The sequence below is a fragment of the Eptatretus burgeri genome, chromosome 4 (genome assembly GCF_056783735.1).
Source record: "Eptatretus burgeri isolate ZD-2024b chromosome 4, Ebu_testis_v1, whole genome shotgun sequence".
NCBI classification, from domain to species: domain Eukaryota; kingdom Metazoa; phylum Chordata; class Myxini; order Myxiniformes; family Myxinidae; genus Eptatretus; species Eptatretus burgeri.
Window position 1 is genome coordinate 98,342,172 of NC_140964.1, and position 22,250 is coordinate 98,364,421.

Below are 22,250 nucleotides of genomic sequence, written 5' to 3' on the forward strand. Positions count from 1 at the left end.
TGCTTCCTCTTGATGAATGAGTGCAATCTGAAGTATAGAAGTTGTTTGCATATCTCATGCAGGGCATCCTGCACAGTCCCATCTTTAGCTACTTTTGTGGCCCGCTGCTCAATTGTCTCCCACTGAAACCATTTCAGTGGCAGGTTAGCTGTTTCCTCGTCGACAGAATACACTGTGGCAAACTTGGTATGGCATTGCTGACATTTTACTGTCATGCAGTTGTCCGAATCCTTATCACATACAATGCTTCCAAGGAATTCATGAAAGTTGGTCGAAAGTCCAGGTACATGAGATGACAAGGTCTCCAATAAGAGGTGCATGTTTTCATTATATCTGCAGAGGCAGACATTGTGCGGAAACTTTGAATTGAGGCATACATTGGCTGGACGAAATGCCGTGAATTTGGAGTAGTCGATCTTGATGTTTGTATATATCTCACAAAAAAACTTTATGCCTCTCGTATTGTCATCATTAGGAATCTCTTTGAACCTTGTCCTTCCGTTTCCCAGTCTTCATGATCAAATGATTCCCAGAAGTAAAATCTGGTCCTTCTTCCCTGGCAACATGCATGAAATACCGGGCTGCTCATAAATTTTTTTTAACAGCATCACTAACATCGGCAGGAACTTTGTGCTCAGGAGCATACTTGCTTTCCGTGTCAACTTCATGTCGGGTAGGTTTGTTTCCGACAGCAAGCCGTCTGATAACAGCTTTGCATTTCCTCGGTGATTTCGGGAGGGCCTCCCGAGCTCATTTAACAGCCTTGCCTATGCTGGAGCTGTTCTTTTAGGCAGGAGACCGAGAAGTTGGAACAGGACTCAGTGTTTTTGCCCTTCGCCCGACATCTCCGCTGACACGCACGCTCACTTTCCCTTGCCTTGGCAACATTAGCAACACGCTCCTCTCTCTTGCGTTTCACATCTAGCTCCCTGCATTTTTCTTTGTGCCTGTCTCGAATACGCTTTTGTCGCTCGGCAGCAGTCAATGGCATACTTTCTGTAATATGAATGCATCGACAAATTATCCATATGAATTGCACCGTACCCTTCGATGAATCATCTAAAAGATCATTAAAATATTTTAGGACACAAAAAACATATATATATATATATATATATATATATATATATATATATATATATATATATATATATATATATATATATATATATATATATACATACATATATATATATATATATACATATATATATATATATATATATATATATATATATATATATATATATATATATATATATTTTAGGACACATATATATATATATATATATATATATATATATATATATATATATATATATATATATATATATATTCTCCAGCTTTTATATACACCATATACCACACAGCAGACAGGTGTAAAAACACACAAATAATTATTTTTGGAGCTTCATTCTATTATTTACTCTCTTGCCAAAATCAAACTGGCTGTCTGCCAGGTTTTCAAAGGTGAAAGTTAACTAAGGGGTGAGGTACAACTCACAGTTCCAATAAAATGTAGCATCAGTCCGCTCCTGGCATCTTGTTCCCCGCACATGCCACACCAACTGGCTGTCCTCCTTGAGCCGTACTATGATGGAAACACCGTACAGTGAGTTGCATGTTCACTCGTGATGTCCTCTCAGTAGTACTTAAACACACGCTTGGCTTTTGATGGTGCATGCAGGATGTCCTCATTTCTCATAAAAAGGCACCCATCTCTGGCTTCAACTCCACTATTCACCAACTCTATCAACCGCAGCCCACTACTCAAGTCTGCTCTACTTTGGCTTTTTATGGCAAAACAGCCAGCTTGAGTTGAACTTGCAACCATGGTCACCTCGAATTGATCCTGCAAATGAACGAGCAAGCCCAGCCAATTATAATTAGACCTGCCATGGCTACACTGGTGTGTTGTTTTTTTTCCACACATTCCTAGCCAGCAGAGCCTTCCTTTACATATCCTTTGACTTTGACATTACCCAACTGTTCCAGTTGGGTCCAGCTTGTGGGCATCTATATCTCCATCAGCTTCTTTCCAGTTTTTTTTTTCCGAGGCGCTCTTCATACAGCTGCCAGAAAACAATGAATGGAGTTTCATGCATTTTTGATTTTAATTATCTTCGAGTCATTGCACAGCAAGATACAGATAAAACAAAACTCAGACGTGACAAGGGTATAGTACTTGTTTAACCTCATCCAGCACACACTTGAAGGAAATATATTCAGCCAAATCTATCTGTCTACATTCTAAGATCGATGTTGGTAAATACTGGGGGGCCTTTGCTACTGTAGTTGGCAGCTCCAGTCAACCGCATTCTTATATCGTACAGAAGGGTCATGGTCATTGCCAGAGGATGAGGACACATCTTAAGGCACCATGACAGCCCTAGAAACAATCCAACACTGAGCACAAAACACAAGATTGAATAATTTGTCACTGCAACAGAAACGAATCCACAACCACTTGGCACTCAAAGGATATCATGCATTTCCCAAGGATGATAGCCATCAAACATGGCCAACAGACATTAACATACCAGAGCATGTCGGTGAAACCTCATCACTCGGTCGTCCTCCCCGAGATCTGTTTGATAACTGTACTTTTAAGATATAAATTGAAGAGCGTGGTGCTGTACTGCTCAGTGTGTCAATCCTGTAGTTTATTCAACCTATTGAGAATGTGTGTTAAATAGTTTTTATAATTCCTACAGAACATAGTTTATTGATGTTGTCTCTCAAATTGTGTTCAGGTGAAATTGTGTGGCTGCAGTGTAGTGATCACTATATAGTGTAGATATTTTGCATTAAATCGTATGGCTGAAGTGTAGTTTATGGGTAAGATAACTGTTAATTAACCGTTGAAAGGAAAAATATGTCACATAATCTGTTGTGCATGACATAACTGATGTTGATCTTTATGACATAACCTTTATGATGTGTCAATCTTTATGGCAATAAAGCCGTCTGGATGGAGCACCATCTGGAAGCACGTGTTTATGACATTCAAAATCACGAAATCAGATCACGAACCAAATTTAGAACTACCATAGGTGATACTGAGAGGAGACTCCGATAACTCATGTCTTTGGAGTCCACAGGCTCCTATGATGCATGGTGCCTAAGAACCATCCTACCAGAAGAAAGCTGCACTCTTTTTCATTTATAATGAATGCTTTGTAAATCATAAAGAACTGACGGTGGTCAAAGGAATGCTTGGCTAGATGGAGTAACGAAAGTGACACCTGGTGCTGGATGTCAGCATGGTGATGTCATCAGCCCATGACCAGTCTCATGATCCTGACTCCTCATTTATTTCTGCATGTTGTTTGCTAAAAATTTCAATTTCTGGGTCAATCAACTGTGAGTTTGCATCCTGAAATGACACGACCTGTATTGGGGTTTGGATGCTGCATGTGGCGAAAAGGCTGCCCATTCATAAGGCTTTTAAAACAAATGAGCTTTATTTATATCAATCGTATAAATATTCCCAATGTTAATGTTGCATAATCCTCAGCAGTCCACATTGCCTCAGCACTTCCCACAACAGACTAATATCTCACAGTTAACAGCTCTACTTTAAAAAAAATAATATATTGTGATCTAAATCAGTTTGTTTTACCAACTGGGTTTCCGTGGCTTACAGTATTTGTTGACACTCCACATACCTTTTCCCTCTGACAACCCAATGGCCAAAGCAGTTTGACCAAATTTCCAAGGCTTAAGATCAAGAACAAGAGGTTAGTTTGACCTATTCAAATTGTACATTAATGTTCTCCAGGTTTTACCTCTGCCATCAAGCTCTAACTCTTCCCTTAATTACTAGTCTTATGTTAGCTTTATTAAAACAGTAGTATAAAAGGAACAACAAACTCAAGTAACACACCCATTGTATTGACACTCATAATATTCCACAAAATTGAAATACACTTACGAATGAGTTTCCAAAAATTAAACACATACTCTTATTATACATCTCATGTAATGGTACATTGCCTTCTCAAATGACAAAACGAGTGTAAAGCTGTCAATGTGATATTTGATGGACTCCATGGTGAATGGCAATCAAAATATTCCACACGCTAGTAATTGTTGCAATCTCGTTCATGTTCATGGATCCAATTGGTTTATATTTTTGAGATTTTCTATTCTTGCAATCAACAAGCGCCCTTTCTTGATACCATTTCATTTTGCAAAATGGTCTTTGTTTTCCAAAGTGTGATGATTTTGAATCAATGGATACAGCCTATTTGATGAATATTGTTTTTTTTATTGTTTTTTTGCAACATGCAGTGTACTCACACAAGTTTGCACCCAAATGAATTCATCTTTCCAGTGAGTGTAGGTGCATCACAGATGGTTGACATGGGATGCAAAAGAGGCAGACAGCATATTGTCTTTGTATCTCAGCTATCAGGAATACTCTACTTGAACAAATCAATGAACATATTATTTATTAAACGATACAGTACAAAAATTCTTATTCAATTTAATGTAACAGGAACGCAAGCCGCTATGTTATATATTATTTCCGAGTTTGTGGTTTCGTGTCGCGCTATCTTCGACTTTGTTCTGCGCTCGAGTAACGTGATATTTGGCCTACATTATTTCAAAGACCATATGAGGTGCATGGTACAAAAAAAGTAAATAAAATGGTTCTGAAACAGTGAAATCGTGCCAAAAACGGTTACTGCATTTGGCTTTACGGTGCAAATTATACCAACTACAAAACAAGGGTTCCACAATGACAATGCTATAACCCAAAACATTGTGTATCAAGAAGTACTTTGAACATTGTATTCCACTTACTGCATTAAAGTAAAATTACTACTGATACTCTGCATCAGTTCCTTTCTCAAACACACCCACCCCAACATGTCACGCAGAGCGTGGGTTATGCTAGTTGTTAATATTTTTGAGAAGCACCCAAGCATAATTCCCTTCCCGTCCTTCTGTTAGCACCATGCTCATTTGAGTGTCCAAAGCATTGTTGTACACCTGTAAATGCATACGAAATGTTTGAGTCATAAAAATTACTTTAAATTGTTGAAAAGCATTTTAAAATGTTATTTCATAGAATTGGACAATGCTATGCCTAATATAGGTGTCATTCTGATTTATAGGTGTCAGAGTTAGCAATGAACCTGGTTTATTCTGTAATTTGATTTTCTAAGTGTGAATACATGGTAGTTTGTGAGTCAAGGTCCACCAGGAAATTGAGGCATCAATTCATTTTGCTCTTGACATAATCTGTCAAGTTGAGAAATGTGTTGGGGAATTAGCCCAAAGGTGAACAGTATCTGGTAAGTGTTATTTTAGTAATGTTTATAACAAACAAGCGTACTTTTACAACTTTCTTTATCATGCATTTTCTCTTTTCCACCACAGTTACAAGGCTAAATTGCGTGGCACAGTGTGACAGCCGTTGCTATGGACCGAAGCTCAGTCAGTGCTGCAACGGGCAATGTGCAGCTGGGTGCAGCGGGCCACAGAACACTCACTGCTTTGTACGGAACATGTGCACAGATCCACATATGCATGTACACCTTTAGCACTTATAAATCCACCTTCATTACCGAAGTGCAAACAAAACTTGTTAAAATATTATCTTTATGAGCAGTAGAGCTTCAATAATTCACACTCAATATAGTATTGCATTTCTTCTGGAGTTAGCATAGCTAATTAAATGTGGTATTATTGATGATGGGACAATATGCCACTTATAAATGGCCTCAGCCCATTATCCTTGAGCATCAGATGTTCTAAATATTAAATAGAATTTTCATATTATCGTATATTTTTCTATCACATCGAGGGCTATTAAATACAGGAGGTCAAATTTTATCTTGAGTGATTTCTTTATTTATATTTTTGTGGGAAACATCGCAAGGCTTTTATTTGTGAATATACATGGCCTCCAGTAGTTGATGTAGAGACTTTCAGGACTCGATTCAGACTCGTGTGACATTTTATACAACTCCTTGTTTATGACTCCCGACAGCTTGGGACACCTTTACACTAGATTCTTTAATTTTAAATTTTATCATCATTTTTACTCTTGCCAAAGGAGAGGGTATTGCATTTGGGTCCGTTTGTTTGTCTGTTTGTCCGCACAGAACTTTCGTGTTTTTCTCGCCAACCACTTGTCGGATTGAGACAAAATTTTCACCATTGGTGCGACTACTCATGGAGAATGTTTAATAATTATTATGGTGTCATATGTCACGTGGTGTGGCAGCCTTATTGGAAAAACAGAAAAACTTTGGACCTCTGTATCTCTGAAACCACAACAAGGAAAAGATTGAAACTTGGTACATAGCAAGTACTCCTCATGCGAAATGACTGATTTTTTTATGACATCATCGGTGCCTCATTATGAAGTCATAATTGCATATGTAGAACGCCACATCCGATCAGTATGAAAATATTGAGGGTCATCTAGGGCTAAAATAGTCCACAGAAAAAAAATTCATAATCTCATTGTCATGTGATTTGGCAGCCATATTCTTTTTTATTGTTGTTTTTTTAACCTTAAAAAAAATCTTCTTCCCTGAAGTGGCTGAACAGATCGAGGCGAAACTTTACACGTATGACCACCTGTCCATGAGGAACAAAAAGTTCACACATATATCATACATAGGTCACATGGTTGGCAGCCATATTGGATTTACCCTAAAACCTCTAAAAATACACCACTCAAAAGAAGTCCTGGTGAGGGTCTGCAATTGCTCATTGCTCTTTTTCTTGTCAAGCTCTTGCAAATTTTTTGTCCACATTTTTTCTTTATAGAAGATATAGGTGCATGGAAGAGCGAGGCAATTGAGGGTAAAACATTGGGGCCACAGTTGGACATGAGCAAGGGAATGAACAGGAAAAGAGGAGAGAGAGGAGTTGGGGTGAGGGTGGGGGGAGAACATGATTTGCATCTGTCTAGAAGATGGGTTTGAAGAAAATAAAAGGGAAAACTAAATTATAGCGATGGAGAAAACCTGTGATGAAGGGTGCTGTCATTTTAATATTGCTCGATGAAAATTAAAATTTGTCACTCGAGAAAACTCAACACTTGACCTTTAAAGGGCTCTGGAAGCACATCTGAACTAACCTGTCAAAAGTTAACATAATGTTTCATCCTTAGTCCATCGGTGTGGAAAACCTCATTTGCAATATACAACATGGAGAAATTAACTTCTTAATGCATAATTGGACCAGAGGCAATCACTCCAAAGCATACAAAATGGAAATTGGGGAAAAGACCACCCCCATATTGAAATCATTACAAGTACGACCCAAGTCTGACAGCAATACAAATAATTCTAATTCTTCTGAACTATTGAACTGTGAAAATTACTAATTTGATCATTCCAATATTAGTTTAAACAACAGTCATACTTCATCGATTGCTATCGAAGACAAGAGGAAATTCGACAGAATTCCCACCGCTGTCAGAAGCGCAGAAGTTGGAGCACCAAGCGACAGAGGGATAGTAAATCCCCCGACATGTCTGATCAAAACATTTCAATAAACAAACAAGCAAGATATTATACACAGTGTAAGAATGATAAATTATGGTTACACAATTGATAGTTTTCGATGATGTCATACTTCAGGCTATTTGCTGGTATCCTGCCATTTTGGAGGTGAAGGGAAACAAATGAAAGAACGTAGAAAAAAAATCATTTGTGTATTTTTGTTAAATGTATGACGATGACTTCTAAAATGGCTTCAAACTTTGCCATCAGTAGAAAGAGATACCAGGACAACATTAATCTAATCAATGACACAAATCCCGACAGGATTGACAAAACGTATATCTTGTCTGATTTGGGACAACCAAGGCCGATGTCTTTTGTCGGACAATTCAAATGTCATTTCTCCCTGGTTGGTTGTAACCGCCAGTAGATGAAAGAAAGCTGGGTCTTTCCCGACCTGTTTTTTTGCACAGCCCATAGCAGCGCAGTAGTTCACCATTGTTGATAGAATAAGAGCTAATTTTTGCTTGATGAATTGAGTCTTAACTCTGGCCCATTCACCTCCACAATGGTGGACAGCCGATGTACCCGATATGGAATGATGACACGATGAAACTATCTCTACAAATTCATTTTTATAGTCACAAAAATTTCAGAAAAATATTTTTTGTTGAAAATTATTTGTCCTTCCCCTTTCAATCCAAGAGTTATTGGTGCACAGAATGGTCTCCCTGTAAAGGTAGTAGCAGTATAAACTGTAGATATGTATAAATTTGAATCATATATGTACCTGTAAGCATTGAGCATTGAGGGCTACATCGATATTGGTGGGACTGATCGGTAGATTATGAATGAATGGGCAATGGATACCTGTGAAGTGATCGCGATGTCTGCGAGAGTGTATCGTGAAAATGAATATGCTGATGTTGTTTGTTCATTCCAAGCCTTGCAACCCACTCCCCTCACCTCTTTCTCAAAAACAAACAAAAAAAATAGTAAAACACCCAGGTGATGTCCCAGTTCCTGCAACACTGTATTTCTTTTCTCCACTTCACCCCTGCCCCCCCCCCCCCAGTGAAGTTAAGTAAATAAACTGAAAGAATAAATTAATGTGGTATTGACATTGCGATTGCAGGCATGATTGATGAAATTGTGACCTCGTGTGTCCAAGTTCCTTTTATATTTTAATTGTGCATATCAGCAATTAAGTGCAATTTTCAAATCCATAACCTACAGCTGCTGTATAAACAGAGAACTCCAAGACATTTCCTTTGCTTGTCTTGAGAGAGTTAAATATGCTTTAGTTATTTTTAGCTTGGTGCTTGTCAAGTGGGAGAACATAATTGAGAAATACTTGTCAAACTATACTATTTCCAGACTCTGCAAAATGTGTCCTCTCAAATCGAGCAACTAATTTCGCCAACTTGAATTTGTCTCCTCGCTCCATTTGACAAATAACTCAAATGTTTATATTTAGGAGAGATGTTGAACACATTGAGTGACCATTTGCCAGATATCATCACAAATATGAATTTCTTCATTACCTCCACCACCGAATGTGAAGTAGGTTATGTTTTCACCCCTTTCTGTCTGTGTCCAGGATATCTTGTGTCCAGGATATCTTGTGTCCAGGATGTTTGTGTCCATGTTTGTGTCCAGGATATCTTAAAAAGTTGTGGACATATTCAGATGAAACCTGGTGGACACGTTGGGTGTGTGACAAGAACAAATTGATTTGATTTTGCTGAATATCCAAATGCGGATCTGAATACGAGGATTATTTAATTTTCAAAGTGATGCTTCACCACTGAGAGATAGGGCCAGAAACGATATACAGCATGATATTTCAAAAATGTATTGGGCCCGATATGTTCTCGTAGATCAGGCATTGCGTGGTGGAGGTATGCGCTCTTCTGAGTGCCCTTCTAGTTTTGAATGTGTGTTCATATGCATTATCTCCTTCAACAAATCTCACAATAAGCTTCTTTATGATCCAGTTTGACAGTGTATTGAAAGTGCACTCAACTGTTGATCTCCTCAATCCAACAGCCATTGACATTTTGATTTCAGTTGATGCCAAAAGTTGGTTCCACTTCGGAAATTTTGTGAGTAAAGCATACTGGTTCAATTTACTACTTACTTGCAAAATTCATCTTCCTGGCCATTCTGCAGGTGAACATAAAGTCGTTGTCTTCAAAATGAAATCTGAAAAACACTGGATAGTTGTGTGTCGCGGTATATCCGTGTACGGCCACCAGGTCCATGGAAATCAGCACAGCTCACTTACACTTTTGTCCAATTAGCTTTGTTGCGTCTTTTGGTCATTGTAAGATGTCACAGTAATCAGATGATGTGGCAGTGAACCCCTGTCCTACACATATTTTACCATGACTATATCATTTCTGAATTTGCTTTTTTTAAACCATGCTTAAGGATACACAAGGTACTTGGACACAGGAAGAAGCAATTTGGCCGATCATTCCTGTGCTATATCTATACAGCATTGATTCATTCTCACAGTTATCAGCATAAATTCACTGGGAGAGAGGGTTTGGGATGGGGTAGTGGGGATGAGAAGAGTGGGACAGGCACAGACATCGCTAGGGTGTTTTGTACACATATAAAATATGACAAAACTTATTATTATTTAAGTTGTCGGTTGAGGAAAGAACAAACACAGGCAGAATATTAATCTGTTGATTGGACCCTCTCACAGACAACACTATCTTAACACAGGTATCCAATCACCAATCCATACCTCAGCTACTTATTATTCCTGTCAATATCCCTGTACCTGTCTATTCCTAATTCTTTTAGGTACCTATTTATCTCAATTTATAACCTATCTCCTATTTCTGCAGCCACTACCTTTCCAGAAAGAAGAATGTATGCATGAACTCCTTTCTGAGTGAAAGGCCCCTGCTTTACTACCATCCTTACTCTCGTCTTTACTTTCAGGCTGTGGTCACTGGGCCTGTTACTGTCCATTCTGTTGAAAAAAATCCTTCGACAAATATTTTGTCTCCACACTTTATTATTTAAAACATCTCTAGCAGGTCCCCTTTGAATCACCTCCTTTCAAATGTACAAAGTCCTGTCTCTTCTCATCGCTTAGTCTCGCTGGCCCTGGAATCAATATTGTCACTCTACACTGAACTTTCTTTGTGACAGCTATGTGCCTCTTCAGATGTGTCAACCACAACTATACACAATATTCTAGAAGAGGCCTGATTGAACTCCTGTGCATTGTAAACACAATCACATTTTTTGATTTATAACATATCCTTCTGTGCATATAACCTAAAACCCTATTAGCCTTACCGATAGAAACTTGACATTGTATTGTCTGCTTTCCCCCTGTATTCACCAACACCCCCCCCACCACACATCTTCTGTCATGCTCGAAGACTGCCCCTTGAAATATATACGGTAGTCCCTGTTTCCATTATTCTTACCCATCCAAAGCACCTTGCATCTCTATGTTAAACTGCGTCTGCCTATATTTTGCCCAATCTCTAAAATTATGTTCACTCTCCCCTCCCCCTCTCCCTGCTATCTACCTTTCCTTCCCTCCAAGCTTTGCATCTTCTGCAAAATTTGGAAAGCCGACTCGTAACCCCATTGTCCAAATCATTGATGTAGATTATGAATCGTTATAGTCCCAGAACTGATCAATGAGGACCACACTACTTTCATCTTGCCTGCTAGACAACCTCCAAATTCACATCCACTCTTTGCTCTGGGTGGGAACATTCAAATAACAAGAAACAATCACCTCTCTTACCTGTAATTGGAGGGAACGGGATATTGTTGATTGATGAACACTGACCCCATCCCGGACATATAGAGCCTTGCAGATCTTTCAAAGTCATTGTTGAATTTACAGTGACATCCAAAACCAGTTTTCTGCTTGCCCGGCTCCTGAGTCTGGATGTGTGATCTGATCTGGGTAGAGTCTCGGTGGTATGATACGTCTTCCACTTCGTAATGATGGATTTCACCGTAATCAAAGGGATAATGAGAGACTTTGAAATCTCTTATAACCTTCTCATGAACGGTGCTTCTCCACCACTTTATGTCCGACTTCTTTAGAAAGTTACTTGATCTTCAATTTTTGTCTTGTTGGTTGATCAAGTGAGTTTCACTTTAAAACTCCTTAGATAAGTGGGGGAGCTTAATTTATGAGTTAAACCACTGGTTACACACAGGTGGAACCAATTGCACTTATTTTGTAACCTTTCAAACAAATAATTTGCTCCTGAAGTGATTTAAGGTTAATTCGGCAAAGGGGTTGAACACTGATGGAAGTGAGAATCATCTTATTTTCTCTGTTAATCTAACTTATTCACATTTTATCTGCATTTTTAAAACTTTATCACTTTGGAGTAGTTTGTGAAGACTCTGTATAGTTTGACTTGAAAGAATCATGAAATAAGCTCAGGTGGCATCAAAATGTGAAAACTTTGGAGGGGGGGTGAATGCTTTTGCAGACCACTGTAGAACAGAAAAAAAATGGTCTCAAATTTTGTTTTTTCCAAAATCCAGCTTGTTCATATCTAAAACTATTTGCCAAACATTTAATCCTTGTTAAGATGCATCTTGTAAATTTTTTTTTAAAATAATTGATGGTGACTTTATTTGCCTCCAATTCTTACACTCTCATAAATAAATCTCCTTTTTCCTCAAGTTTAACAAGAAGACCCTACTTCAAATCTGATGGTGAAATCTCTTTATCCCATATCTTTTTGAACTACTCCAATGTTTCTGCAATCTCCTCTGTTCAAGTCTTCAGCATCTCCACCACTATTTCATCTTCTTCTGCTGCCTTGTTGTTTTTTAGTCTCATTATAGCTTGTTTTATCTCCTCTTTTGTAGAACTAGTACGGGCCCGTAGGTGCGTGCCGGTAGGTGAGTGCCAGTATGTGCAGCCCTCTCTCGCTCCCTCTCTCGCCCCTCTCTCTCGCCCCTCTCTCTCGCCCCTCTCTCTCGCCCCTCTCTCTCGCCCCCTCTCTCTCGCCCCTCTTTCTCGCCCCCTCTCTCGCCCCCCCCACTCTCACCCCCCACTCTCACCCCCTCTCTCGCCCCTCTCTCTCACCCCCTCTCTAGCCCCCTCTCTCTCCCCCTCTCTTGCCCCCCTCTATCCCCCCTAGTCTCACCCTTCCTCTCTCCCCCTCCTCTCTCGCCCCCACTCTCAGCCCCCCCTCTCCCGTCCCCTCTCTCGCAGATATTAGTCGACAGATAAATGGCCGTAACTTGGGAACTGCTCACCCGATTAATATCAAACCTCGAAAAGGCACATCCGCGGGTCCCCAGCAATATTCCTGGCAAGTTTCAATCAAATCGGACCGTCAATCGTGCAAAAAATAAATAAATAAATAAATAAATAAACACTAATTGTGGCGTCATTCGTGACGTCATAACACCGTGTCTTGTCATTGGTCGACAGATAAATGGATGTAACTTGGGAACCGCTTGTCTGATTAATATCAAACCTTGAAAAGGCACATCAGCGGGTCCCCAGCAATATTCCTGGCAAGTTTCAATCAGATCGGACCGTCAATCGTGCAAAAAATAAATAAATAAATAAATAAACACTAATTGTGACGTCATTCGTGATGTCATAGCACCGTGTCTTGTCATTGGTCGACAGATAAATGGATGTAACTTGGGAACCGCTCGTCTGATTGATATCAAACCTCGAAAAGGCACATCTGCGGGTCCCTGGCAATATTCCTGGCAAGTTTCAATCCGATCGGACCGGTGATCGTCCGGTTATTAATAATTTGGGAAAAAAATTGCCATGATAAGGTGAGAAGGTGAAACGACACGTTCAGCTGCCATATATACACCTTTTCAACACTGAAAAAGCAGTAAAATGGCCGTAACTTGGGAACCGCTCGTCCGATTGACATCAAACCTCGAAAAGGCACATCTGCGGGGCCCCGGTAATATTCCTGGCAAGTTTCAATCAGATCGGACCGGCGGTTGTCGAGAAACGGCAGTCGCAGACAGACACACACACACACACACAAACACACACACACACACACACACACACACACACACACACACACACACACACACACACACACACACACACACACACACACATTTCTGGAATTATAGATAGATATCCTGCACTTGTATCAGTAATACAAGCGTGTTCTCATCCACATCAGGAGTATTGTGTGGCTCTTCTCTTCAATACCTCTTCAAAATGTTCTATTCATTGCTGCAATTGATTCTCTTTGGATGATAAAATATTTCCATCTTTGCTCTTTACTAAAGCTGCTGTATTTTGAAACTTTCCCGGCAGTACTTTGGCAATCTGATACAAACTTCTGTTGTCATTTTCCTCGCTCCTTCCTTTTGCTTCTTTCGCTTTTTTTCATAAAAATTATTCTTATCTTTCCTTGTACTTTTTACTTATTATCTTTATCTTTATCTACTCCTTTGTAAGCCTGATGTTGGCTTAGTGGTTAGGATGGTGGCTTGGGATCCCAGGGTCCTGAGTTCAAGCCCCGTTGGCTGCTGAATTAACACCAGGGGGTTGACTCAGCCTGTCATCCTTCCGAGGTCGGCGAAATGAGTGCCAGTGTACTGGTCCCGGTGTATGCCCCGGTTAGAATAGGTGTTCCATATCCCTGTGTGTCATAAGAGGTGACCAGGGTTGGCGTCAGGAAGGGCATCCGGCCATAAAACATTGCCTCAAGAAAAAGCCAAACCCCTTTACAACTGTAAAAACGGTCATTTTTTATTTTTTGCAGATGACATCTTTTGCTGAAATTATTTTCTTTCGAGTTATTTTCTTTCCTTAATCACCTTCCATGACTCTTCTGAGATCCATTCTTCCTTTTTGTTGTTTGTGTATCCAAAGATTTGTTTGCTTGCATGACTGCATTTTTCAATCCTTCCCAGTGTTCTTCAATCTCCATCACTCCTTCTTCTCCTTCTTCTTCTTCTTATTCTTATTCTTATTCTTATTCTTATTCTTATTCTTATTCTTATCCTTCTCCTTCTCCTTCTCCTTCTCCTTCTCCTTCTCCTTCTCCTTCTTCTTCTTCTTCTTCTTCTTCTTCTTCTTCTTCTTCTTCTTCTTCTTCTTCTTCTTCTTCTCCTTCTCCTTCTCCTTCTCCTTCTCCTTCTCCTTCTCCTTCTCCTTCTCCTTCTCCTTCTCCTTCTCCTTCTTCTTCGTCCATCAATACTTGAAATTTATAACCTTTAAGATTATATCTTTCGACATTGTACTTCAGTTTCTTTATGTCTATCCTCCTCTTTATATCTGCTCTTGTCTGCTTTTTTAGTTTTATTTTTACCTTAATATCTACTCATTGAAGATCGCTGCATGCGTCAGTGCCTTTCCTTGTTCTAACATCAATCAATAACCTTCTCCATTTTGTTATTTATAGCCACATGGTCTCCCTGATTTTTGTTTTCTGCACCACCATCTGGTGCCAACATGTTTCACAAATCACAAAATCATTTTCACCACAGAAATTGGCAAATTTCTCTCCATTTTCATTCATTTTACCAGCACCAAATTTTCCCACAACTCTTCCTCTTCCTGTTTTGTCACTTCCAACTTTTGCATTCATATCTCTCAATATCAACAACATATTGTGTTTCTTTACTTTCCGAACCACTACCAACAACTGTTCATAAAATGTTTCTTTCTCTTCCTCCTTTGCATCATTTGCTGGAGCATAACACTGTATTATACTGTGCTTGCAATGCCTTAAATCAAACCTAGCTATAATCAGTCTTTCATTTACAGGTGTCCATTCCATTGATGAACCTCCACAAGCACATCTATCATCAGAGCAACACCTTTCCCGTGCTCTCGCTCCAAAGTACCTGATAATACAGGGTGATTTTTTTTTCATTCGATAACCATAAATAATTCCCATACACTAAAAACCATATCAGTTAGGAACTTAATATTTTGCGTAAATGTAGCCTAATGTTACAGAAAGATGTGACATGATCCACACAATTGATGAACTCAAATGGAGTGCTGAAAGTGTCCACCACCATGTTGCAGGAACAAATTCTTACTTCGCAGCGTGCTCTCCAACACAGATTGTAGCATTTCTTGAGGAATATTGCTGATTGTGTCAGTGATTGCTTTTATCTCACCAAGAGTGCATGGAGTTGGGAACAGTGAGCCTGTTGTGCTTAACATCTCAGAGATTTTTTTCTGGATTGCTTCCATTCTTTACCACACTTCATCCACTTTCTCTGGTGTAACAACACTTGGTTGGCATATGTGTTTTTTTTTGTTTGTTTTGTTTTACTTTAATGGAGCCTGTTTCTCTGCACTGCTTTACCAGTTTCCATATCACTAATTTTGAAGGTTTCATACGACTCCCAAAGTGACTTTTTATGTGTAATTCAAGATTCCCTCAACTTGATGGAATGCTCTCCGAGAAACGCACATTCTTCTGCAGTCAGGGCAATGGCGTGACTGAGTGAAACCGTTAACAGTCACTGCCGGGTCACGTGATAAATCACGTGATACCTGATAACTCTCAGGACCATGTCACGTCTTTCTGTAACATTCGGCTACATTTACGCAAAATATTAGTTTCCTGACAGATATAGTTTTTATTGCATTATTATTTTTTTTTGAGAACCTTAAATAATTTCCACCCTGTATAATTATCTCCCTTGTTTGTAGTTTTACTTTTCCTTTCCTCATCCACCATTTCTCACTTACATCTTCAATGTTTATCCCATAGTTCATCATTTCCTCCCCTATCACTGCTGTTTTTGCTGTTTCAAACATGGAACGCACATTCCATGTTCTGACCAAAATGACTCTTTTGGTACTCGTCAGAGAGACTTTGCGGAAATGAGCTTCCTTTCGGCTTTCACCCGCAAGCGTCATATTTTCATTCCCCTCGGAATACATCTCCCATCCAAGAGCCAAACTATTTCACCTGAAGTTTCTCATTGCGGTTTCTGTAGCTTGTGTATATTTTCAGAGAACACCTGTCCGGCTTCTCCCACTTGACCTGTCGGCTTGAGTGACCCTACCAGAAGAAATATCTCCTGCCCGCATAGCTCTCAGGATCAAAGAAACACACAGCCCCCTCCCCCCAACCATACAACAATGTATCCGTTCATTGGGGGATGAATATATTTGTGTGTATATATATATATATATATATATATATATATATATATATATATATATATATATATATATATATATATATATATATATATATATATCTTCTTCTTCTTTCGGCTGCTCCCCTTAGGGGTCGCCACAGCGGATCATCCGTGTGATCCGCATCGTGATTTGGCACATGTTTTACGCCGGATGCCCTTCCTGACGCAACCCTGGTCACCTCTTACGACACAGGGATAATATATGTATATGTATATATGTATATATATATATATATATATATATATATATATATATATATATATGTATATGTATATATGTATGTATATATGTGTATATATGTGTATATATATGTGTATATATATGTATATATATATGTATATATATGTATATATGTATATATATATATATATATGTATATATGTATATATATATATATATATATATATATATATATATATATATATATATATATATATATATATATGTATGTATATATGTATGTGTATATGTATATATGTATATGTATATATATATATATATATATATATATATATATATATATATATATATATATATATGTATATATATATATATATATGTATATATATATATATATGTATATATATGTATATATGTATATATATATATATATATATGTATATATGTATATATGTATATATATATATATATATATATATATATATATATATATATATATATATATGTATATATGTATGTGTATATGTATATATGTATATGTATATATATATATATATATATATATATATATATATATGTATGTATATATATATATATATATATATATATATATATATATGTATGTAAATATAGGATTAGGCCAGATCCCCCATTAAATGCATGTTTAGCCAGGTTGTTTGGTAATTGGACGTTACATGTGTGTTGGGAGGTGTAGCAGACTGTTCATTGTTCGTGCAGTGGTGGTGTACCGCGAGGTTCTTCTTCTTCTTCCTTCCCTTCTCTGGACGACAGTCCCCGCCCAGCGCTCTGAGAGTAGCAGTCGGCTTCGAGAGAGCGAGCGCCGGAAAAGCAGGGGTGAATCTGCCTGAGCGTTGAGTCGGGTGATCGGCAGTGGGAGGAACTGTATGGGGGTTTTTGCGATCTGCTTCGTGAAAGAGGCAGGAGAAACGACGAGTGGGAGTCGCAATCGGCTGTGTAAGGGACGCTGTGTCTGTCTGCGATCTGCTTCGTGAAAGAGGCAAGAGTGGCTGCTTGAGTCGAGTCTGCGATCTGCTTTGTGAAAGAGGCAGGAGGAACTGTGTGAGGGGAGTCGGCAATCGACTTTTATGAGGAGGTCCTCAACAGGTTCATCTGGAGTCCAGTGATGGAGCCTCTGACTGTCCCTTCTCACGGCATGGCCCGATACATCTCGACGCGTCTTGTGGTTCCATCGATCCACCTGCGGAGCCCAACACCCCGATTTGGCCTAAGCTGGTGAACAGGCCAGGCCCAGACTTGTATAGTGGACCTTGTGAAAAGCCAGCTGGAGCATACCATCGATCTTTCGTCTTGTGCCGTGGACCTTACGGGGGCTGAACGCACTGAGGCTGTGTGCGTGGGCGGTGTGACAAAAGGACGACGCCGCCATTTTGCCACGCGGCGTGTTTGAGCTTGGGCACTCAAATCCGTTGACATCGACTTGTCACGAACCGCATTCGTGCCTTTGACACTTTTCCTCTCATCCATGAGGCATCACCAAGTACACTGTGTCTTGTCTGCATGTTGTCTGAGGTTTATCTCACTCGGGTTTCCTTCGAAACCCATAATCCGTAGCTTCCTCGTGAAGAATGGGTGATAGATTAATTATAACATTGTTGTGAATGCTTTGTTTGTGTTGTGTTCCCCAATGTGTCCCCAATAAATCTGGCTGAGTGAAACGAGATTTGCCTCCTTGAATTTATTCGTGCCGCGCCGAGGAACAATTCGCTCGATTTGTATATAATACCCAAACGGGCTACGGACTGGCAGACACCGCTCGGTCTCTGACAAATCCAGTCTGGAGCCAGGGTCTATTTCCCCAGCTGGCAAGGCACAGGTGTATTTTGGTATCGTGATCTGAGGCGCGTAACCTGAGACCTATGCTGAACCAGCCCGCGTTATAACCCCGGAGACGGCGTTGCTGTTAAGTGACACAGAATCTTCAACATTTGGCTGTCAAGAGTAGGGTGCAAATCCCAACACCGCCGAATCCTTAACACTGGTAGTCAGGAGTGGGATATTTGGGCCTGTGGTGCATTTCACACCCCGAACATTGGTTACGAGAGGCGCGAGAAAAAAAATGTCGCTCGCAAATTCCAAATTTGCTTTGATTTTATTTTGAGCGGATTGGGTGTAAAACTTCGAAATTATAAAATAAGATGGAGTCGCAAAATGGCGGCGCGGCTCCACCTCAGCACGACACGAAGCGGGAAAGGGTGACTATAAATAGCGCAATGAACCGCATAGCACGAAGAAAACATTCTCACCCACCGGTTCAGACCATGTGGTCACAGCATGCGTCATGGAAAACAAAGCAGGACGCCAACACGTACATTGTCGAAATTCATGCACGATTGGCGGATTCCTTGGAACAGATGGAGTGTGATGGGAATTATATAGAGGAGTTACAAATTAAATTGGATGAGGCATTACGGCACACAGACGAGGTTCAGGAAAATAATGTGCACAGGGAGTCACAACAATTGGCCGATGCACAGGAACAAATTCAGGGGCTGGAAAAAGGACTTAGTCAACACATGCGTGGATCTACGTAGAGAAAGGAGTAAATTAGAGTGGTTTACCCATAAGTTGTTGGAACATCAGAAGAGCGAACTGAACAAGGGAATAGAGGAGGAGCAAATTAGTAACTCCCGGTATAGGGAGAACTTGGAAAAAGAATGGAAAATAAAGCCGGAAGAGGAAAAACGGAAACACGATTTGGAATTGGAACTACTGAAGGGAAAGGTAAGAACAGGCAATCAGAGAGGAGAAATCCGAGAACAGACGATAAAAATAAAAGATAAATATCTGAAACAACTGAAGGAAGAGGTAAGATCAGGCAATCGGAGAAGAGAATGCCGAGAACAGAAGGTAAAAATAGGAGAGGAACATCTGAAGCAAAGGAAGAAAGAATTGTTGGAAAAGTCAGAACAGTTTTGGAAATCGCAGTGCAGGGGAAATGAACTGGCACGTCAAATAGAAACTAGCAAGGGATACTTTAAGAGAATGGACGGAAGGAGGAAGGAAGCATACAAAAGAGGTGTGGAGATGAGAGAGGAATTATGGGAAAAAGCAGATAGGAAACAAAAAGAACATGAATTTGAAATTGACCAACGAAAGGAGAGAGCAAGGTTGGAGTACGCAGAGATGGTGAAAGAACAAGGAATGAAGCAGGAAAGGGAAATCAACCAATTGAGAGAAACGACAAGATTGGAGAATGCGGAACATGAGAAACAGTGGGATAGGAAACAAAAAAGACCATTAATTTGAAATTGACCAACGAAAGGAGAGAGCAAGATTGGAGTATGCAGAGATAGAAAAATTTTGGAAAGATAACGAACAACTAAAAAGGATCAGAGAGGAAGAACGACTCAAATGGAAAGGAAAATGGAGCCAGGAAGTAGAACAGCACAATAATATGGGATGTGTGACATCACCACAGGAGCCATTCCATGTAACTTTCTCTAGTGGTCACACGAGTCACAGACTTCAAAGTGCTGTCATGGAATGAAGAATGATTAATTCGGATTTATTTTTGGCTCACATCCAAAGGGCCCAACGTTCTACAAGCCTGCCGAAATAAAATTCCGAATGAATCATTCTTCATTGAATGACAGCACTTTGAAATCTGTGACTCGTGTGACCGCTCGAGAAAGTTACATGGAATGGCACACAGGGAGGAATGATAGTAGTGTGGGACTTGATTGACATCACTCGTCGGATGACACCACAATTAGAGCAAACCCTGGTGACAGAGACATTGAGGGAGCATACGGGGTTGTTCACGAATGAAACACATTTTGAGCAGGTCCAGCATGTGGAGCTGACAGCTCCAGAGGAGTGTGGCGAATCGATGATGAGCAACCTGCTGGAGGGAAGCGACCGGACCAAGGTGACTCTGGAACGAAGCAGGTACGTGGGCGCATGTATACATGGTGCGGACGATGAGCTTAATGTAGGAATTGAATTTTATGTTAATGAAGAGGCTCTGTCCGATGGGGTGCATGTATGCGGGACCCCTGAATGTGTGTGTAGAATGCCTGTGAATGAATGCTGTGAGCCCACACTCCAGATTACAGCACCGGTATGTGCTGCCAAGGCCGAAACGTGTGTGGGTACTCACGTGGCGGTCGGGAATGTAACCCTGGAATGTGAGGCAGTTGGTCAGTATGCAGGCAAGGTTGAATGTGTGGAATGTGAACACATAACCTTGGAATGTGTGGAGCCTGCTGTGTGTGGGAGTCCTGAGCGTGGAATGAGTGGTGCCGTAGGAAATAGGTTGGAGGTGCAAGGGGAAATAGAAATGCCACCGGGACAGGACTTGACACAGGGAACAAAATCCATAATGGACAGCTCTGCATGGGTTCTTACAGAGTTAGAGGTGCTGCATCCAGGAGCAGGCTTTATAAATTGGATTTTGGTTTCTCTCTCGGCCTCACAGGAACTTCGGGGTAGATCGCAGATGGGTGGCAGGCGACACTGGCATGTGTCGCATGCTCCCAGTACCCATTTTCGAGCAAGAGGGGGCCAGCAGCAACACCACCATGTGTCACTTGGTCTTCAAACCTCTCTGAGGACACGGGTTCGGCTAGCTGAGTGGGGTTTATCTGTCTTCAGGGAGTTAGGGAGAAGAGGCGGAGGCCGCTTCTCCGATTGGGGTTTACCTGACTTCCGCGAACCCAGGAGAAAAGGAGGGGGTGGACCACAACCCCAATTGAGACATGACCCCTTTGAGCCGTGGCGTAAAGGCGGCGGGGTCATGTAATGGGTAATGAGGGATTCGTTCCCTCACTCCCCTTCCAATGAGCCAAAGAAGCAGGCCATATTGGGATGTAAGAAATTTTGATTTTAAATTATATCGAGAGTGGTTGCAAATTGAGAGATTACAGAAGGGATAAGAGTGGCACGAGTGGATTTGGGTGATTATTGAAAAAAGAGTGGTGGAGACATTACAGGCAGAGCGTTAAACACACCTGATACCAGTGGATGACAAAGAGTGGCTTGTTTGAGGAAGGATTGAAATGCCTGGTTAGAACCATGCAGAGGTTCATGAGACTGGTGAAGAGATGTTGTTGTTTTGTTTAAATTGTTGGAAATGAACGATTAGGGCAGTATGGAGGAGGCGAGCGGATGACGGACGTAGAGACAAATTGATTGGGGTTTGATGAAAAAAAAAAGTGTATCAGTTAAATTTGATGATCAAGTGGGATCTGAGGGACTGGTGTTTTTTTGTTTTCACAGAAAAGTGAAAGGTGTTGGATGGTGTTGTGGACTGGGTGTGTGGCACTGTGGAATAAATGACTAAAGTGTTTGGGTGAATGGCTTGATTGTGCAAATGAGGAGAGCGAGTGCGAATAACGTACCCTGTCGGTAGGAGTCTCTTAACCAAGTTAGTGTAGGTTAGGAGG

At 40.3% G+C, this 22,250-nt stretch overlaps 2 protein-coding genes across 5 annotated transcripts in view; both read left to right on the top strand.

Annotated features, from left to right (window-relative positions):
- Positions 1-22,250, top strand: part of LOC147028733 (receptor tyrosine-protein kinase erbB-4-like) — a 787,552-nt gene that overhangs the window by 460,268 nt on the left and 305,034 nt on the right. For all 4 annotated transcript variants that reach the window (XM_085879397.1, XM_085879399.1, XM_085879401.1 and 1 more), the window contains one exon: positions 5,389-5,507. In XM_085879397.1, the coding sequence (XP_085735523.1) occupies positions 5,389-5,507 (119 nt within the window). The remainder of the gene's footprint in view (positions 1-5,388; positions 5,508-22,250) is intronic.
- Positions 19,786-21,965, top strand: LOC147028735 (uncharacterized). Its single transcript, XM_085879402.1, is given in 4 exon segments — positions 19,786-20,094; positions 20,096-20,296; positions 20,519-20,965; positions 21,092-21,965. Coding segments are annotated over 4 exon segments (1,410 nt in total). The 5' UTR covers positions 19,786-19,848; the 3' UTR covers positions 21,608-21,965.